Genomic DNA, 15808 nt, shown 5'->3' with positions numbered 1-15808 from the left:
AGCCGGTGCAATGAATGCCCTGGTAAAGATCATAATATCGTTCATTGGCTGTTGATCAGTAACAACCTCGAGCAAATTTTTTTCTTTCATTTCATCAGTTTGTTAAAACGCATTAATAACAGAGGTCATACTCCTAAATGAGATATAATATTATTTTTTTACCAAATTTTGCAGGTTCGTATCTCTGGTATTCTTACCAATGCTCCATTCATGCTAAACTTGGATTGTGACCATTACTTAAACAACAGCAAGGCTATAAGAGAAGCAATGTGTTTCTTGATGGATCCAAAAGTTGGAAAGAAGGTTTGCTATGTTCAGTTCCCCCAGAGATTCGATGGAATAGACAGGCACGATAGATATGCTAACAGAAACACAGTCTTCTTTGATGTAAGTACCTACCAAAAAAATTGCCACAAAGAAACTATAGAATTCCATAATAACAGAGAGGCTATGAACAGAAGGAAATGCTTAGTGGCCCAGAATCTTTTCCATTGTATTAAATAATCCACCTATGTTTTCATTTCTCTCTTGCATAGATCAACATGAAAGGTTTAGATGGAATTCAAGGCCCTGTCTATGTTGGCGGAGGATGTGTCTTTAGAAGACAAGCTTTATATGGCTATGAACCTCCAGTGGATCCTAAGCGCCCAAAGATGGTAAGCTGTGATTGTTTCCCATGCTTTGGACACCGCAAAAAGCTTCCTAAGTATTCTAAGGATGGTGTTAATGGCGATGCAAACACTACAGGTTTCAGTCATTGCCTTTACAATAGTCAATAAAATACTAATTGATTTTTTGCCAGGTTTAGAAATTCATATATTTCACATTGTCTGGCTCAGGATTTGATGATAACAAAGAGCTCTTGATGTCTCAGATGAACTTTGAAAAAAAATTTGGACAGTCTCCAATTTTTGTGACTTCAACATTAATGGTTGAAGGTGGAGTTCCACCTTCCTCAAGCCCAGCGGCCCTTCTCAAAGAAGCCATTCATGTCATCAGTTGTGGCTATGAAGATAAGACAGAGTGGGGTTCTGAGGTACGTTCAAAATATCTGCTTACTCGAGAAAGGGGAATGCATAAATATTCACATAACCCCTTTCTATAGAATGATTGATGGCATGTTTGACCTGCATTAGGTCTTAATATCTTATTGTCTATCATAATATTTAATATTTATAACTCTCATTACTTGTGTCTCCTTTTGGCAACTCATAAACATGCAGTTGGGTTGGATTTATGGTTCTATCACGGAAGATATCCTAACAGGATTCAAGATGCATTGTCGTGGTTGGAGGTCCATTTACTGTATGCCCAAAAGGGCTGCCTTCAAGGGATCTGCTCCAATTAATCTATCAGATCGTCTTAATCAGGTGCTGCGTTGGGCTCTTGGTTCTGTTGAAATATTTTTCAGTCGTCACAACCCTGTTTGGTATGGCTACAAAGACGGAAAACTCAAGTGGCTTGAGCGATTTGCGTATATTAATACAACTGTCTATCCATTTACCTCCCTACCTCTTCTCGCATATTGTACCCTCCCTGCCATCTGCTTGCTCACTGGAAAGTTCATATTGCCAGAGGTAAAAATGATCTTTATTCCCGTTTAGCCTTATTTACTTTAATTTTCTAAACTTCAGTCTCCATTTTCGCCTGATTCAGATAAGCACCTTTGCAAGTCTCTTTTTCATTGCTCTCTTTCTCTCTATTTTCACAACTGGCATCCTAGAGCTAAGGTGGAGTGGAGTTAGTATTGAGGAATGGTGGAGAAATGAACAATTTTGGGTGATTGGTGGTGTGTCCGCTCACCTGTTTGCCGTAATTCAAGGTCTTCTCAAGGTTTTGGCTGGAATAGAAACAAACTTCACAGTCACATCAAAGGCAACGGATGATGAGGAATTTGGAGAGCTATATGCTTTCAAGTGGACAACCCTCCTAATCCCTCCAACAACTATTTTAATCATAAACTTGGTTGGTGTTGTGGCTGGAATCTCTGATGCAACAAACAATGGATACAATTCATGGGGTCCCCTGTTTGGGAAGCTCTTCTTTGCCTTTTGGGTGATTATACATCTCTATCCATTCTTGAAAGGTCTCATGGGTAAGCAGAATAGGCCACCTACTATTGTTGTTATATGGTCAGTACTTTTGGCTTCTATCTTCTCCTTGTTATGGATCCGGATTGACCCATTCATATTAAAAACTAAGGGGCCAGATACCAAGCAATGTGGTGACAATTGCTGATACATTTCTCAGACTTCATCTTAGAAGCCACACTCTACAAATATACAATGTGTTTTTTAGTTATGAGGATCTGATGTTTGTCCAACTTTTCGTCGTTCCCATGTTGAATAAGGTTTAATATTTAGTTCAGTAGTTTTTATTAAATTTGAAGTAATATAATATCAAAATATTTGTGATTTGTATGTTTTCTATACTAATCTTAAACTAAGGAAGCAAATAAAATATTTATCGAATATATGCATTATTGGAATCGTGAATCCTCCTATTGCAGTTTAATTCAACTCTTAATTCATAATTTAGTAAATTTGTGTATGCAAGATTATCGATAATCCACTTTATTTAATATTCTTTTTCAAAATATATTAAACCTATATTTAACACGACCCGATCCTATTCTAGTCTGAATTAATATGAAAAAAATGCATTGATTCACAGGATTTATCACATATGATTGCACATGCCATAGATATTATTCCTAATACCTATTGTCCATTATTGATTTTGCCGCGTTCTAAACTTATTGTGAGTATTCATATACTACAACAAGCAACTTACTGTCTAATTGGTGATCAAGCAATCAAACAGTTCAATAAGAATGCAAAATCAATCATGAAATACTAAATTAATAGTCTTGAATTAAAATTAACAATCTAGTAGTTTTGGAATATTCTATTTGTCTTACAATATTATCATATAAATGCAAGATAATTAAACTATAGGCAATTTCATTTATATCTAGAATTTCATCAGGCTTGACTTTAAGTTCAGCAGGATATGCATTTGGATCATCTAGGCCTTTAGCAACTCTTTGTTGGACTAGTATGACCCTCATTTTCTGCTTCCAAATCAAGTATTCCCTCTTTCCATTGAACTGTGACAATTCGACCTTCAAATCCAGCACTGGTTCTATAAAAGGTGGCTACTCCAAGTGGACATGAGTGATCTTTCAAGGTGTGAACACTCAAGTGCAGAAAAATGTTCCTTACAGACTTTAAAGAAAGGCTGATTACAGAATGAAATCAATACTTTAACTTGCGCAGTCAAACCCGTAAACCTAGCAATCACAGTGTTGTTAATACAAGATTACAGAACGAGTATAAGAGGTTCTGAATTATAAATCCTTTACATGCTCCTATATCAGATTCATTTGTAATACATGGTACTCAATTTACATCAATTAATCTATAGTTCTATGAGAAAGTTTATATGTAAACCAGGATTATCCAAAAAAGTTTAAAAAACAATCTCACCAAGCATTGTTGAACAATAGAGCAACTAAATTTAGAAAAGCACCATTTCTCTTGCCAGGTATTGCCCAAAAATCGGCCAAGAAAGAAAAACCAAATCCCTTTACCTTCACACTTCAAAGAAATGTTGGAAACCTTAACCCATATGTTCAAATCTTTACAGATCTGAACAGAGTACAAAAATAAAAATAATAATAATAAATAAATAAAAATAAATAAAAATAAAAATAAACAAAAAACTTCGAAAAGAAACCGGGATCCTTACAAATCTTTAACTACCCCAAAAAATTGATTATCTTCATAACCAAGATTTTTACCCAAGCGCCTCAAGAACTAGCTCTGATACCATATTTGTTGGGTATTTTGACCCAAAACCCACTAACAATAGTAAAATAATCAAACATGGGAGATTGTTTACCTAGTTCAGTAAAAAATCAACCTAATCTGGGGACTCAAAGGTAAGCACGTCACTATGCAAGAAACCTTCAAAAGAGAGTGTACAACTAGAATGAATAAACCAAATCAGACGCTTATTTGGTTATTGATCTACAAGGATATCACAACCAACACTGCATGAATCCTTGCAATGGACTCACAACTCCTTGCAATAGACTTAGTATAGATTTACCAGCTAATATTTAAACTTAAAACACTGCACCCAAAGTCTTACCATTATCAGACAAACAAATATTATTATAGACTCATGATAAAAAACCAGATCGAAAACAATTAAGCTAGGCGGACATGGGCTATTGACAGAATGCTAACAGGGATTTGAAATTTTAGTTACTGGACATTATTTAATTCATTAAATAATGTATAAAGCCACCAAATGCAAATAGATGGAAATTAATAAACACTAGCATAACAATGGGGAAAGTGGGTGGAGAGAGAAAGCAGCCTTTATTTTATTAATTTCCCTCCAGCATTTGTTTTATTAATTTCCCTCCATTTGCATTTGATGGCTTTATGCATTTTTTAATGATTTAAATAATGTCCAGTTACCAAAATTTCAAATCCCTGTTAGCGTTTGATCAATAGTCCCTGTCCACCTAGCATAATTGAAGTAAAAAATGCATGGCTTTTGTTTGGAACAATACGTGTTCACATCTCAAGGTGGGGATACAATTGGAAGTTGCCCATATATCATAACACCATTTGGACTAGGTTTCATATGGTGGGCCATGTACATATTACTCGATAATATATTAATATAAAATTATTTTATTTACTTAATCAAATTTTATGTGATAAAATGTCGTAAAATAATTTCGAATCAAACGTATCTCCTACTTTATTTATTTTTTCAAATTTTGGAAAACAATTTTTCAGAATGTCAAACTAAACATGTTTTTAATAATATTTAAATTAGGGCTGAGCAAAACTCTCGACCTTAAATCGATCGAATCGAGCAGTTCTTCTTAAATTAAATACTCGAACAGATATCTAAATCGAGAACTGAAGAGTTCACTTGTGTTCTTGATTTTAGATCAAGAATCGAAGATCGAATCACTCTAATTTTTTTAATTTATTTATTTTAAATAAGTCAAATTATTTTATTTTATTTTTTCTAAATAAATTTGTTAACTAGTTAATTTATTTCAAACCCAAAAATATTATTTTCTTATTTCTAATTTTCAATCTAAACTCAATTCAATCAAATTGGCCTAAGTTTTACCCAAATTTGTTATTATACCATAGTGTCGTTTCTACCGTTTTAAAGAAATCGAATTGAAGGTCGATAGCGTGTCTCTTAATTATTGTAAGCTTGCTATCTTTCTTTTCCTACGAATTTAACATTTAAATCTATGAAGAATTCAGCAAAGAGAGACACAAAAAATACATAAAATTAGACTACATTATTTTGTAAGAGTTAAGATTGAACATAACATTAGTTGAATTTTTGTAACTTCATAAATATTAAAAATATTAATCATAGAACTGAAACCAAACGGTTCGATAATTAAATTTTGGATCCAACGATTCTAGTTATTAAATACTCAAAAATTTTGGAGTCCGGTTCGTTCTAATGAGAACCAAACCAAATCAACTGCGCCCAACCCTAATTAAAATAGACCATCAAAATAGAAAACTAGAATTAAATTCTAAACTGAAAATTGAAACATGAATCAAACGTGCCTTAAATGTGTGGATTTTTTTTATTCACTTTCTATGCTCAAGACAAAGATGATAGGATTGGCATCATTGCGCCCAAATAAATTAAAATTAACATTTGAATGTTCGGTACTTAAGTTTGTAAATCTCTGTCTTTAATGAACCATATTCGTCCATAAAAAGAAGAGAAAAATGGAAAATCAAAAGGTGGGGACGATGGTAGAGAATGCCAAATTATAATTACAAATAAGTTACGTAATTAATGTGTTAACAAAATAATTTATGATTGCTTTGGTGCCATATTCAGGGGCAATAGTGATGCGAACCATGCAGCAGCATTGACTACGAAACCCACAACGAGATTGTTACAAAAACCCAAAAAAGCCTAGTTAGAGGTTTAGAGTTTGAACCCCAAATTAGTGAACCAACAAACCCAGTAAGAATGTTGCTTGAAGGACCCCTTGATTATACAATCCAAGACCTACATCCGAATTGTAGAACGTCATAAGAACTGTGATTCTTGATAAGTTCAAGTTATTCAATGACGAATGGAAGAAATGAATATGCCTTGCAATTTAATTCACTCAATAATAATGTCTTCTAATGCATGAATACAATGAAAAAGAATTCTTATATTTATACTAGTTGTAAAATTCTAAAAAAATCTAGTAAAATCGTGCATTATTCATCCAAGATTACAAAGACATGGAATAAAAATAAGATCTAGCAAAATATGAAAAATTGAGAAAAAGGAAATTTTTTGCATGAAATTAGTATAATCCAATGCAGTCGCATAGTTTATTTAAATCCTTCAAATTGGTCTAAAAAATGGTCTATGTGGTCACATGCCTTTTATACTATTCGACCACATAGTATTAAATTTCAACATCAACTTTTCATGTGCAAAATTTCATGATGATTTTGAATTGTACTCATGGACGAAAATCGGACACCCGAACTGAGAGTTATGCCCATTTTAATCCAAAGCTTGAATCAAGTTGCTCCAATTTGTTTCGACTCTTGACACCCACATAGAAGTTATCCCATTTTGTGCCACGAGCGATGTTTCATTGATTATGGATTGAAAAAGTAATTCCATCGCTTGTTTCACCCACTTTACCCTCGATCTCGTCATCGGTCCGTCTTCGATTATCAACGGGTCTCGTTCAGGGCTCGTCTTTATTGGGCTTGACTCTAAGATCACATCATCCCCTCACTCTTCAAAAGAATCCGTCCTCAAATTTGCACTTGCATTATAGAGAGAGGGAGAGAGAGAGAGAGAGAGAGATCAGACACATTAAATATTGCTGAAAGATTATACTCACCTGGAAGATTTAGTTTGTAAGTATTGTCATTGATCTTTTCAGTGATTTGAAATGGAGCGTCTCCTTGAGATTGCAACTTTGACTTTCATTGCTCAGGAAAACGCTCCTTTTTGAAGTGCACCCAAACCCAATCACCTGGTTCGAATGTTACGTGATTTCTCCCCTTGTTTGTCTGTGACGCAACAAGCTTGTTTTTGTTCTCGATTAGCAACTTGATTTTTCATGAAGCGATTTCATCAATTTTGCTTTCTTTTTGCCATCTAAACTACCATGTTCATTCATAGGTAACGAAATTAAATCCAACTGTGTTAGCGGATTAAAACCATAAACAATTTCAAAAGGAGTAAACGAAGTGGTAGAATAAGTAGCACGATTATAAGCAAATTCAATGAAAGTAAACAATCTTCCCAATTTTTCAAGTTCTTGTTGATGGTAATACACAGCAATTGAATCATCATCCTATTGACTATTTCAGTTTACCCCTCAGTTTGTGGGTGAGAAGTCGTAGAAAATAATAATTTTGTGCTTAATTACCCCCACAAAACTCGCCAAAAGTGACTTAAAATTTCATATCTCTATTCGACGCTATACTTTCTGGAACCCCAACTTCCTTAAAGAACAAGTCGGCTATATTTATGGCATCGTCGGTTTTATGACATGGTATAAAGTGCGTCATTTTACTAAACTTGTCTACCACCACAAAAATTGCATGACGTCCTATCTTAGTTCTAGATAAACGTAAAATAAAATCTATTAAGATATCAACCTAAGGTTCACTAGGCATAGGTAACAGTGTGTATAGTCCTTGAGGTAAAACTCTGGACTTGGCACGTTTGCAAGTTATGCATCGACTACAAAACTCTCTCAACATCACTTTTCATCTTAAACCAATAGAAATGCTCACCTAAAATCTCTAAGGTCTTTTGTATCCCAAAGTGCCCCATAAGTCCACCACTATGAACCTCTCTCACCAATAACTTTCGTATTGAACAATTAGGTACACACTATTTATTTTCCCGAAATGAATAACCCTCGTGTTTAAAGAATTTATCAATAGCCCTCTTATCACACGATTTATATATTTCAGAAAAATCTACATCGTTTTCATACAATTCCTTAATGTTTTAAAAACCAAACAATTTAGAACCAAGAAAAGTTAGTAACGTATACCTCCGAGATAACACATCTACCACTATGTTTTCTTTGCCTTGCTTGTACTTGATGAGGTATGGAAATGTCTCAATAAACTTTATCCATCTGGCATGTCTCTTGTTTAACTTTCCTTGACCCCTCAAATGCTTCAATGACTCGTGATCGGTGTGAATAACAAATTCCTTCGATCATAAATAATGCTGCCAAGTCTCCAACACCCAAACAAGTGAATACTCATTGAAATAGGCTATCGGTCTTTTGTCCTGCATTAAAACTGCTCTAATACCTATCCCTGATGCATCACACTCAATCTTGAAAGTTTTGTTAAAATCAAGTAACGTTAAAACAGGTGCCTTACATAATTTATCCTTAATTGTTTTAAATGCATATTCCCATTCATCACCCCAATTGAAAACACATATGTTTCTTGATGACCTCTGTAAGTGATGTAATGATTGTGCTAAAATCTTTTACAAATCTCATATAAAAACTATCCATTCCATGGAAGCTCCTAACGTCAGTTATGCTTTTAGGTATAGGCCAATCTTTAATAGCTTTAATTTTCTCATCGTCCACTTCGACCACATTACACTAACTACACAAACCCTAGAAATACCACTTTTTTCATGCAAAATGTACATTTTTTAAAGTTAGTAAACAAATTTTCCTTTCTTAATACTACGAGCACACAACGTAAATGTTCCACATGCTCATCGAGATTTTTGCTATAGATTAGAATGTCATCAAAATATACTACAAGAAAATTTTCAATGAAAGCACGTAAAACATGGTTTATTAAGCGTATAAAAGTGCTCGATGTATTTTTAAGTCAAAAAGGCATAACTAACCATTCATTTAAATCATATTTAATTTTAAATGCCGTTTTCCATTCATCACCTTCCTGCATACAAATTTGATAGTACCCACTTTTAAGATCTATTTTACTAAAAATACAAGTACCATACAATTCATCTAACATATTATCTAACCTAGGGATTGAGTGACGATACTTTACCGTGATATTGTTAATGGATTTGCAATCCACACACATTCGCTAGGTCCCATCTTTCTTTGGCACTAACAACACTGAAATGGCACACGAACTCAAGCTTTCCCGAATGTAGCCCTTTCCCATCAATTCCTCCACTCGCCGCTAAAGCTCATTAGTCTCCTCAGGATTACTCCGATAAGCTGGCAAATTCGAAATAACTGCTATAGCTATGAAGTTAATTTGATGTTCAATTTACTGAATGGGTGGCAATCCACTCGATAGGTCCTCCGGGAATACATTTTTGGAATTCCTGTAAAATAATTTTAACCAAACTAAGGAAAGGGTGTTAGCTTTCTCAAAATTGAGGAGTGTTTCCTTATACAACAATTTAAACATCTCTCTCTTCTCAATTATTGCCCTCCTCAACTCACTCTCTTTTACAAAGAAATTTACTCGTGATTTTTTTTCTCGAAAGACTCTCTTTCTTTTCTCTCTTGTGACTCCTCTATCTTTTTCTCTCTAATAGCCACCTCACAATTTTTTCTCTTACTTACTATCTCACAGTTCTCTCTGTTTTTTTTCTTGCTCATACATTTCTCTCTTTTTTTCTAACTCACTTACTCTCTCTCTCTTCGTCATTCCTTAATTTAGTTTGGTCCTTATGGACTTGCGCCAATGTTAGTGGTACAAGAGTGATATACCTCCCATCCTTGACGAAACTGTAGCAATTTTTATTCCCATCATGCATAGCCTTCCTATCATATTGCCATGGTCTCCCCAATAAAATATGCCCCACTTGCATCGGTACCACATCACACATTACTTCATTCGGTAACTACCAATTGATATATTTACTTCTGTTAACCCTAACTTCTCCATTTTCATTTAACCATTGTAATTTATATGGCCTAGGATGCTTCAACAATGTTAGATTTAACTTCTCTACAAGTCCTATACTAGCGATGTTTGTGCAACTACCACTATCAATAATTACTCTACATACCGTATTATTGACGTGGCATCGAGTATGGAAGATGTTCTCTCACTGTAACTCCAAGTCATTTGCCTTGATGTGAGTGTAAGAGCTCCCCTTGTGACAAGTAAATCCCCTACAGCTCCTTCAATTTTTTCTCCATCACGAACCTCCTCCAAGGCCGACATGTTGTCATAGTCACCTTTTCTTTCGCTCACCACCTCTCCATTATCCCACAACACCATTGCCCTTTTATTTGGACATTACAAAGAGATGTGTTCCGACCCTAAGCACCTAAAGCACTTGATGTCTCTACTCCTTAATGGTTGTGACTTCGATTTTGGTATTGTTTTGCTAGCACCTTCATCTTTTCCCTTTGGCCAATCATTCCAGGTACATCCCTATCACCTTTGTTATTTTCCTACATTGGCTTCCAAGATGAATTAGAACCTAAAGTATCTAATGGTTGCCTAGTTGTCCCCTTCATCTTCAGTTGTCTCTTTACCTTCATGGCAACGTGTGACATATCCTCTAACTCTACATAGTGTTGCAATTCAACGGCATTAGCAATTTCACCATTTAACCCATTCAAGAATCGTGCCATAGTAACTTCCCAATCCTCTACCACATTCACCCTAATCATAAGCATCTCCATCTCCTTATGGTAATCATCTATGCTCTTTGGCCCTTGATACAAGCTTTGCAACCTCTGATGAATTTTCCTATAATAGTGATTAGGAACAGACCGTTTTCCTCATTAACGTCTTCAACTCATCCAAAGTGCTAATTGGTCTCCCTCCATGCCTACGCTATGAGGTAACCACTTGATCCCACCAAAATATTGCATAGTCAATAAATTCGAGAACCTCTAATTTCACATTTTTCTCTTCCAAATAGTTATGACACTCAAAAAATCAATTCAACCTTACTCTTCCATTCGAGAGCGCCTCCGGATCACTTCTCCCCTTAAATTGCGGTATCACCATTTTTATATTTCCCAAGTTGTCATCTACCTCATCTCCAACATTATTCATGTCCCGTCTTTCTATCCTATCACCTCTATTCCTTGTTCGTCCCAAATCAACATCATTAACCTCATAATCATCCATATCACTATCATATTCCTCATGCCTTACCCTCGTAGGTTCTCGTCTACCTGGTCCCTAGCATTCAACACCTCTACTGGTTGTCCCTTACTAAGATTCACAATGGCCAGCTTCTTGCTATGAAATTTCACCATTAGTCCTTCTCTTCTTCCTCAACATCATGCCATGATGTGATGGTCTCCCTCTGGTATCCAGCATCCCTAATTTTCTCCATTAACTTTTCAAGAATTGCATAAATTGATTTTGATTCTAGGTGGGACCAATCACTGGACAAAAAGACATGACGGTGTCCCTTGACCTCAATCAAAATACAACCAGGGGTCTTTGCCGAATTTTTTAACAACTTAACGCACTAAAGTAGCTCGGGAGTAATTATGATTAGTTAAGTATATGTTTGACAGTAGAACATAGTATCCTACATTTTTAGGGTCCAGTTGAAACAACTTATCAGATGCCAAATGAGCTAAGTTAGAATCCTTATAAATCATGCAAGCGCCCAGTAGTGCACCCTATTCCACAGGACCTGGCTTAATAGGCATCCCATTTATAAATTCCAGGGCGTTTTGCAATTTTCCAGCTCGGTCAAGTATGTCCACCATGTAGGCATAGTGCTCAGGACTGGGCTTAAAGCCGTGGTCATGGACCATTGAATGGAAAATTTTCTCACCTTCTGCCACCAAGCTAGCGTGACTACAAGCATACAAAATGGAAAGGAAAGTAACCCCTGTTGGGAGAACTCCATAACATAACATCTCATCAAACAGAAGTAATGCTTGATGTCCATGTCCATAAAGGCCATATAGAAATCATAGCATTCCAAGTTATTGCATTCTTTTCCCTCATCACTTCAAATAATCTTTTCACTCCTCAATGCTCCCACACCTTGTGTACATGTCAATGAAAGAAGTGGCCCCAAAGATGTTTGACTGGAAACTCTCCATCTTAATCAAGTCATGGATTTATTTCCATAACATACTATCTCATCAAACAGAAGTAATGCTTGGTGTCCATGTCCATAAAGGCCATACCCAGAAATCATAGCATTCCAAGTCACTGCATCATTTTCCCTCATCAATTCAAATAATCTTTTCGCCTCCTCAATGCTCCCACACCTTGTGTACATGTCAATGAGACCAGTGGCCCCAAAGATTTTGGACTCGAAACTCTCCATCTTAATCAAGTCATGGATTTATTTTCCCAAATTTAAAGCACCAAGTTAAGAACATGTAGATAGAATACTGGTAATTATGACAAGATTTAAATGAATATCAAGATTCTGTATTTCACGAAAAAGTGATATTGCCATTTCTGTTTGGCTATTTTGGGCATATCCAGATATCATGGCATTCCATAATGCCAAACTTTTATCTGCTGATTCATCAAAAAGCTTCCTCCTAGATTCTATCTCATTCAAAATAAACTGTAGTCAATGTAGTATAAACAAAAGAAATATAAATGACACTGTACTTTACACAAAAACCATGAATTAAACTTGTAAGATCCAAGTGACCAAACGGATGGAACATTGGGATTAAAGCATCCATAGCACTTGAGTTAACTATCTCCCACCAAAAAAAAAAAAAATTTCTTTGAATAGCTGGATTGATAACTCCGTTTAATTATTACAAGAATAACCAAAAATCATTGCATAGTAGGCAATCAAATCTGATTTCCCAATTAACTCAAATAAAATTGGAGCAATCAAAGTGTCCCCACATTTTGAATATAAAGAAATCAAAATGTAAGCACATGCTCATGAAAATGGCAGCCAACCTTTATAGCCAAAGACTGAACCATCATTCCAAAACTCATTTCCTGCAACTCAGCTATAGCTGAAAGAACCACAGCTAATGTAGTAGAATCAAACCGCATTGTCCTATTAACCATGTTAAGGAAAACCCGAATGGCCTCATCAAAACTACAGTTTTTCACCAACCCATATATCACTGTGTTCCAAAGAACCGTATCTGGATCAGATATTCCACCAAACACCTTATATGCATTTTCAATCCACGAAGAATTCATAAACATGTCCACCAAAGCCGATCCTATAAGGATTTTTTTTAATCAGTAGATGTGCTTATATGTGTGAATAATTGTGTGTTAAATTAAAGGCTATCGAATTCGGTTAAGCCCAATTAAAGTGATCTAATAAGGCTTCGGTATTTAACTTTAATGTATCCAATTAAAGTGTGGGTTTAATTATGTGTAGAGACCGGGCCCAAGTCCTAATTCTATGATGGGCCGAATTAGGTCAAAGGGCGTTGCTATATAAATATGGTTATGGTCCCCAGATCACACGTACTTATTTTTCATTCTCTACTGCATCCCATCACAGAGAGAAAAAAGAGATTGCATGTAGATTTGGAAGACTATACCACGAAATTCATTATTGCATTAACCATGTCAGGTTCAGGTATGCTTCCGTTTAATTTTTGTATTTCTTGATGATTTAACATGAAAGATCCGATGATTGAAAGCATTAAATTATCCTACAAGTAGTATCAGAGCCTTTTCGTGTTGAATCATTAAGAATCGAATGATTTGTTTGGTTCTTGCAATATTTTATGAAGTTTTCATATTTGCCAGCTTTGAATTTAGCTTTGTTGAATTTGAAAACTATTTGGTATATTTTTCGTTATTATCTTTCATAATTTGGATTAAAGATAATTGAGGTTTGAGAAATTTTGGATTATGGATGTTAAATGGCACAATTTGATTCAGATTTCGGTTTATAATAATAATAATAAATTATTTTGAATCTGGCCGGCCGCAGCAGTTCTGCCGGCACTGCAGCGTGCACTGCTGTTTTTAGTAGCGCACTGCAGCGCCTGTCAGCGCCATTGCTTCGAGCGGCGCCCAGGAGAAGAAAAGAAAATATTTTTTTTAGGTTTTCAGTTTTTGCCAGATTTTGTGGGCTGGAGCTTCCTCTGTAAATTAGATAATTTGAGGCCCCTGGATGCAATTAGGGTTAGGGTTATAAAATTAAGGTTTCAGTCCCTAATATTTAAGTTCTATTCAGATTTGGGCCTTTAAGTTTTGGATTTAATAATTCTGTCCCTATGGTTTTAAAATTAATTAATTCGGGCCATTAAAGTTCTGAATTTTATAATTAAAGCCCTCAAACTTTAATTATTAATTCAAATTGGTCCCCTAAGTTCATAATTATTCAAATTGACCCCTAAAGTTTAAATTTTTTGAAATTTGATCCCTAAAGTTTTGAATTGGTCAATTTTGGCCCCTAAAGTTTTAAAATTTGTTCTAATTGATCCTCTAAAGTATTGAATTAATTAATTATGGTCCCTAAATTTTCAAGTTTATTGATTTCAACCCCTAAAATTTGGAATTAATTAATTTTGCCCCTTAAAGTTTTGAATTATTAATCATAAGGCCCCTAAAGTTTAAAACTAATCAAAATATGCAAAATTGGTGATTCTCTTTCTCAAATTTTGGTACTAAGGACTCTTTTAAGAGCTATAATATTTGAAAGTTGGTTAATTGAAACAACATGTTGTCAAAGCAACATCTCTTATGAAAATTGACTAACTTAAAATAGTAAAAGGTGTTTGTGCATGTGTTATTCATGAGAATATTGGTCGGCCCAAAGGAAGGTCAATATTTAGTCGAATACACGTGCACCTGTGGTGATAAACGTGTGACGATTATTTGGTTTAATGTGTGATCAATAAATCGATCCAAAGAAAGGTTTGTTAATTGATACGTTGTTTTATCGTCAATGTTTGATCACTACGCAAAGAGTATCACTTACAAGTCAATATCTATATCCAAAGACTAAATATTGATGTTGTGCTGGGTATCTTGTAATGGGCCCTACCACTATTTGAGATTATTATTTTATTTGCATATTAAAGATATTCATGTGAGCTATTCATAATAATCGTTCTCTAATTCAGTTTCAGGTTCTACTGCTAATGTCTCTACTAGCATCAATTCAATTCCAATACTTAATGGCACAAATTTTAGGGCATGGCAAGAGAATGTGATGATTGTTCTCTGATTCATAGACCTGGACCTTGCTTTACGGGTTGATCAATTTGTTGCACTTACTGATAAGAGTACCTCTGATGACAAGAGGGAGATGAAAAAGTGGGAACGATCGAACCGCATAAGCTTAATAGTCATGAAGCGTGCTATTCCAGAAGCATTCTGGGGCACTATGTCCAATAAGGTGACTACGGCTAAGGGTTTCCATGAGGATCTTCAGAAGAGGTTTGCCAAGAATGAAAAGGCTGAAACAAGTACACTTTTGGCGAACTTTGTCTCAATGAGGTATAAAGGGAAATGAAACATTCGGGAGTATATTAAATGTCTCACATTGCTCCAAAACTAAAGGCACTCAAGTTGGATTTATTTGAAGACTTATTAGTGCACTTGGTTCTGATATCCCTTCCGGCACATTTCAGTCAATTCAAGGTGAGCTACAACTGTCAAAAGGACTCATAGTCCCTTAATGAGCTTATCTCACATTATGTCCAGGAAGAGGAAAGACTAAAGCTTGAGAAAATAGAAAGTGCTCATTTGGCCACCACCTCTAAGGATTAAAGGAACAAGAAAAGGAAGATTAATAAGGAAGCTGCGGGTACGGCACCGCAAAAGAAACAACATAAGTAATCGACTGAAGGTAGCTATTTTTTCTGTGG

General features: G+C 35.2%; 1 protein-coding gene and 1 pseudogene across 1 annotated transcript; one reads left to right on the top strand and one right to left on the bottom strand.

Moving 5' to 3' along the window:
• Window positions 1-6: 6 nt before the first annotated feature.
• LOC111377120 (cellulose synthase A catalytic subunit 7 [UDP-forming]-like) lies at window positions 7-2400 on the top strand. Its single transcript, XM_023000179.1, has 6 exons — window positions 7-22; window positions 175-387; window positions 537-747; window positions 840-1036; window positions 1224-1577; window positions 1657-2400. Exons 1-6 carry the CDS (start codon window positions 11-13, stop codon window positions 2236-2238), a joined length of 1569 nt encoding a protein of 522 aa, XP_022855947.1. The 5' UTR covers window positions 7-10; the 3' UTR covers window positions 2239-2400.
• Window positions 2401-11173: 8773 nt separating this feature from the next.
• LOC111377124 lies at window positions 11174-13178 on the bottom strand (annotated as a pseudogene).
• Window positions 13179-15808: the final 2630 nt, after the last annotated feature.

The sequence above is a fragment of the Olea europaea genome, unplaced genomic scaffold, assembly GCF_002742605.1.
Source record: "Olea europaea var. sylvestris unplaced genomic scaffold, O_europaea_v1 scaffold1607, whole genome shotgun sequence".
Taxonomy (NCBI): Eukaryota; Viridiplantae; Streptophyta; class Magnoliopsida; order Lamiales; family Oleaceae; genus Olea; species Olea europaea.
Note: the sequence above shows the minus strand (reverse complement) of the source record. Positions and strands in the feature narration are given on the sequence as shown.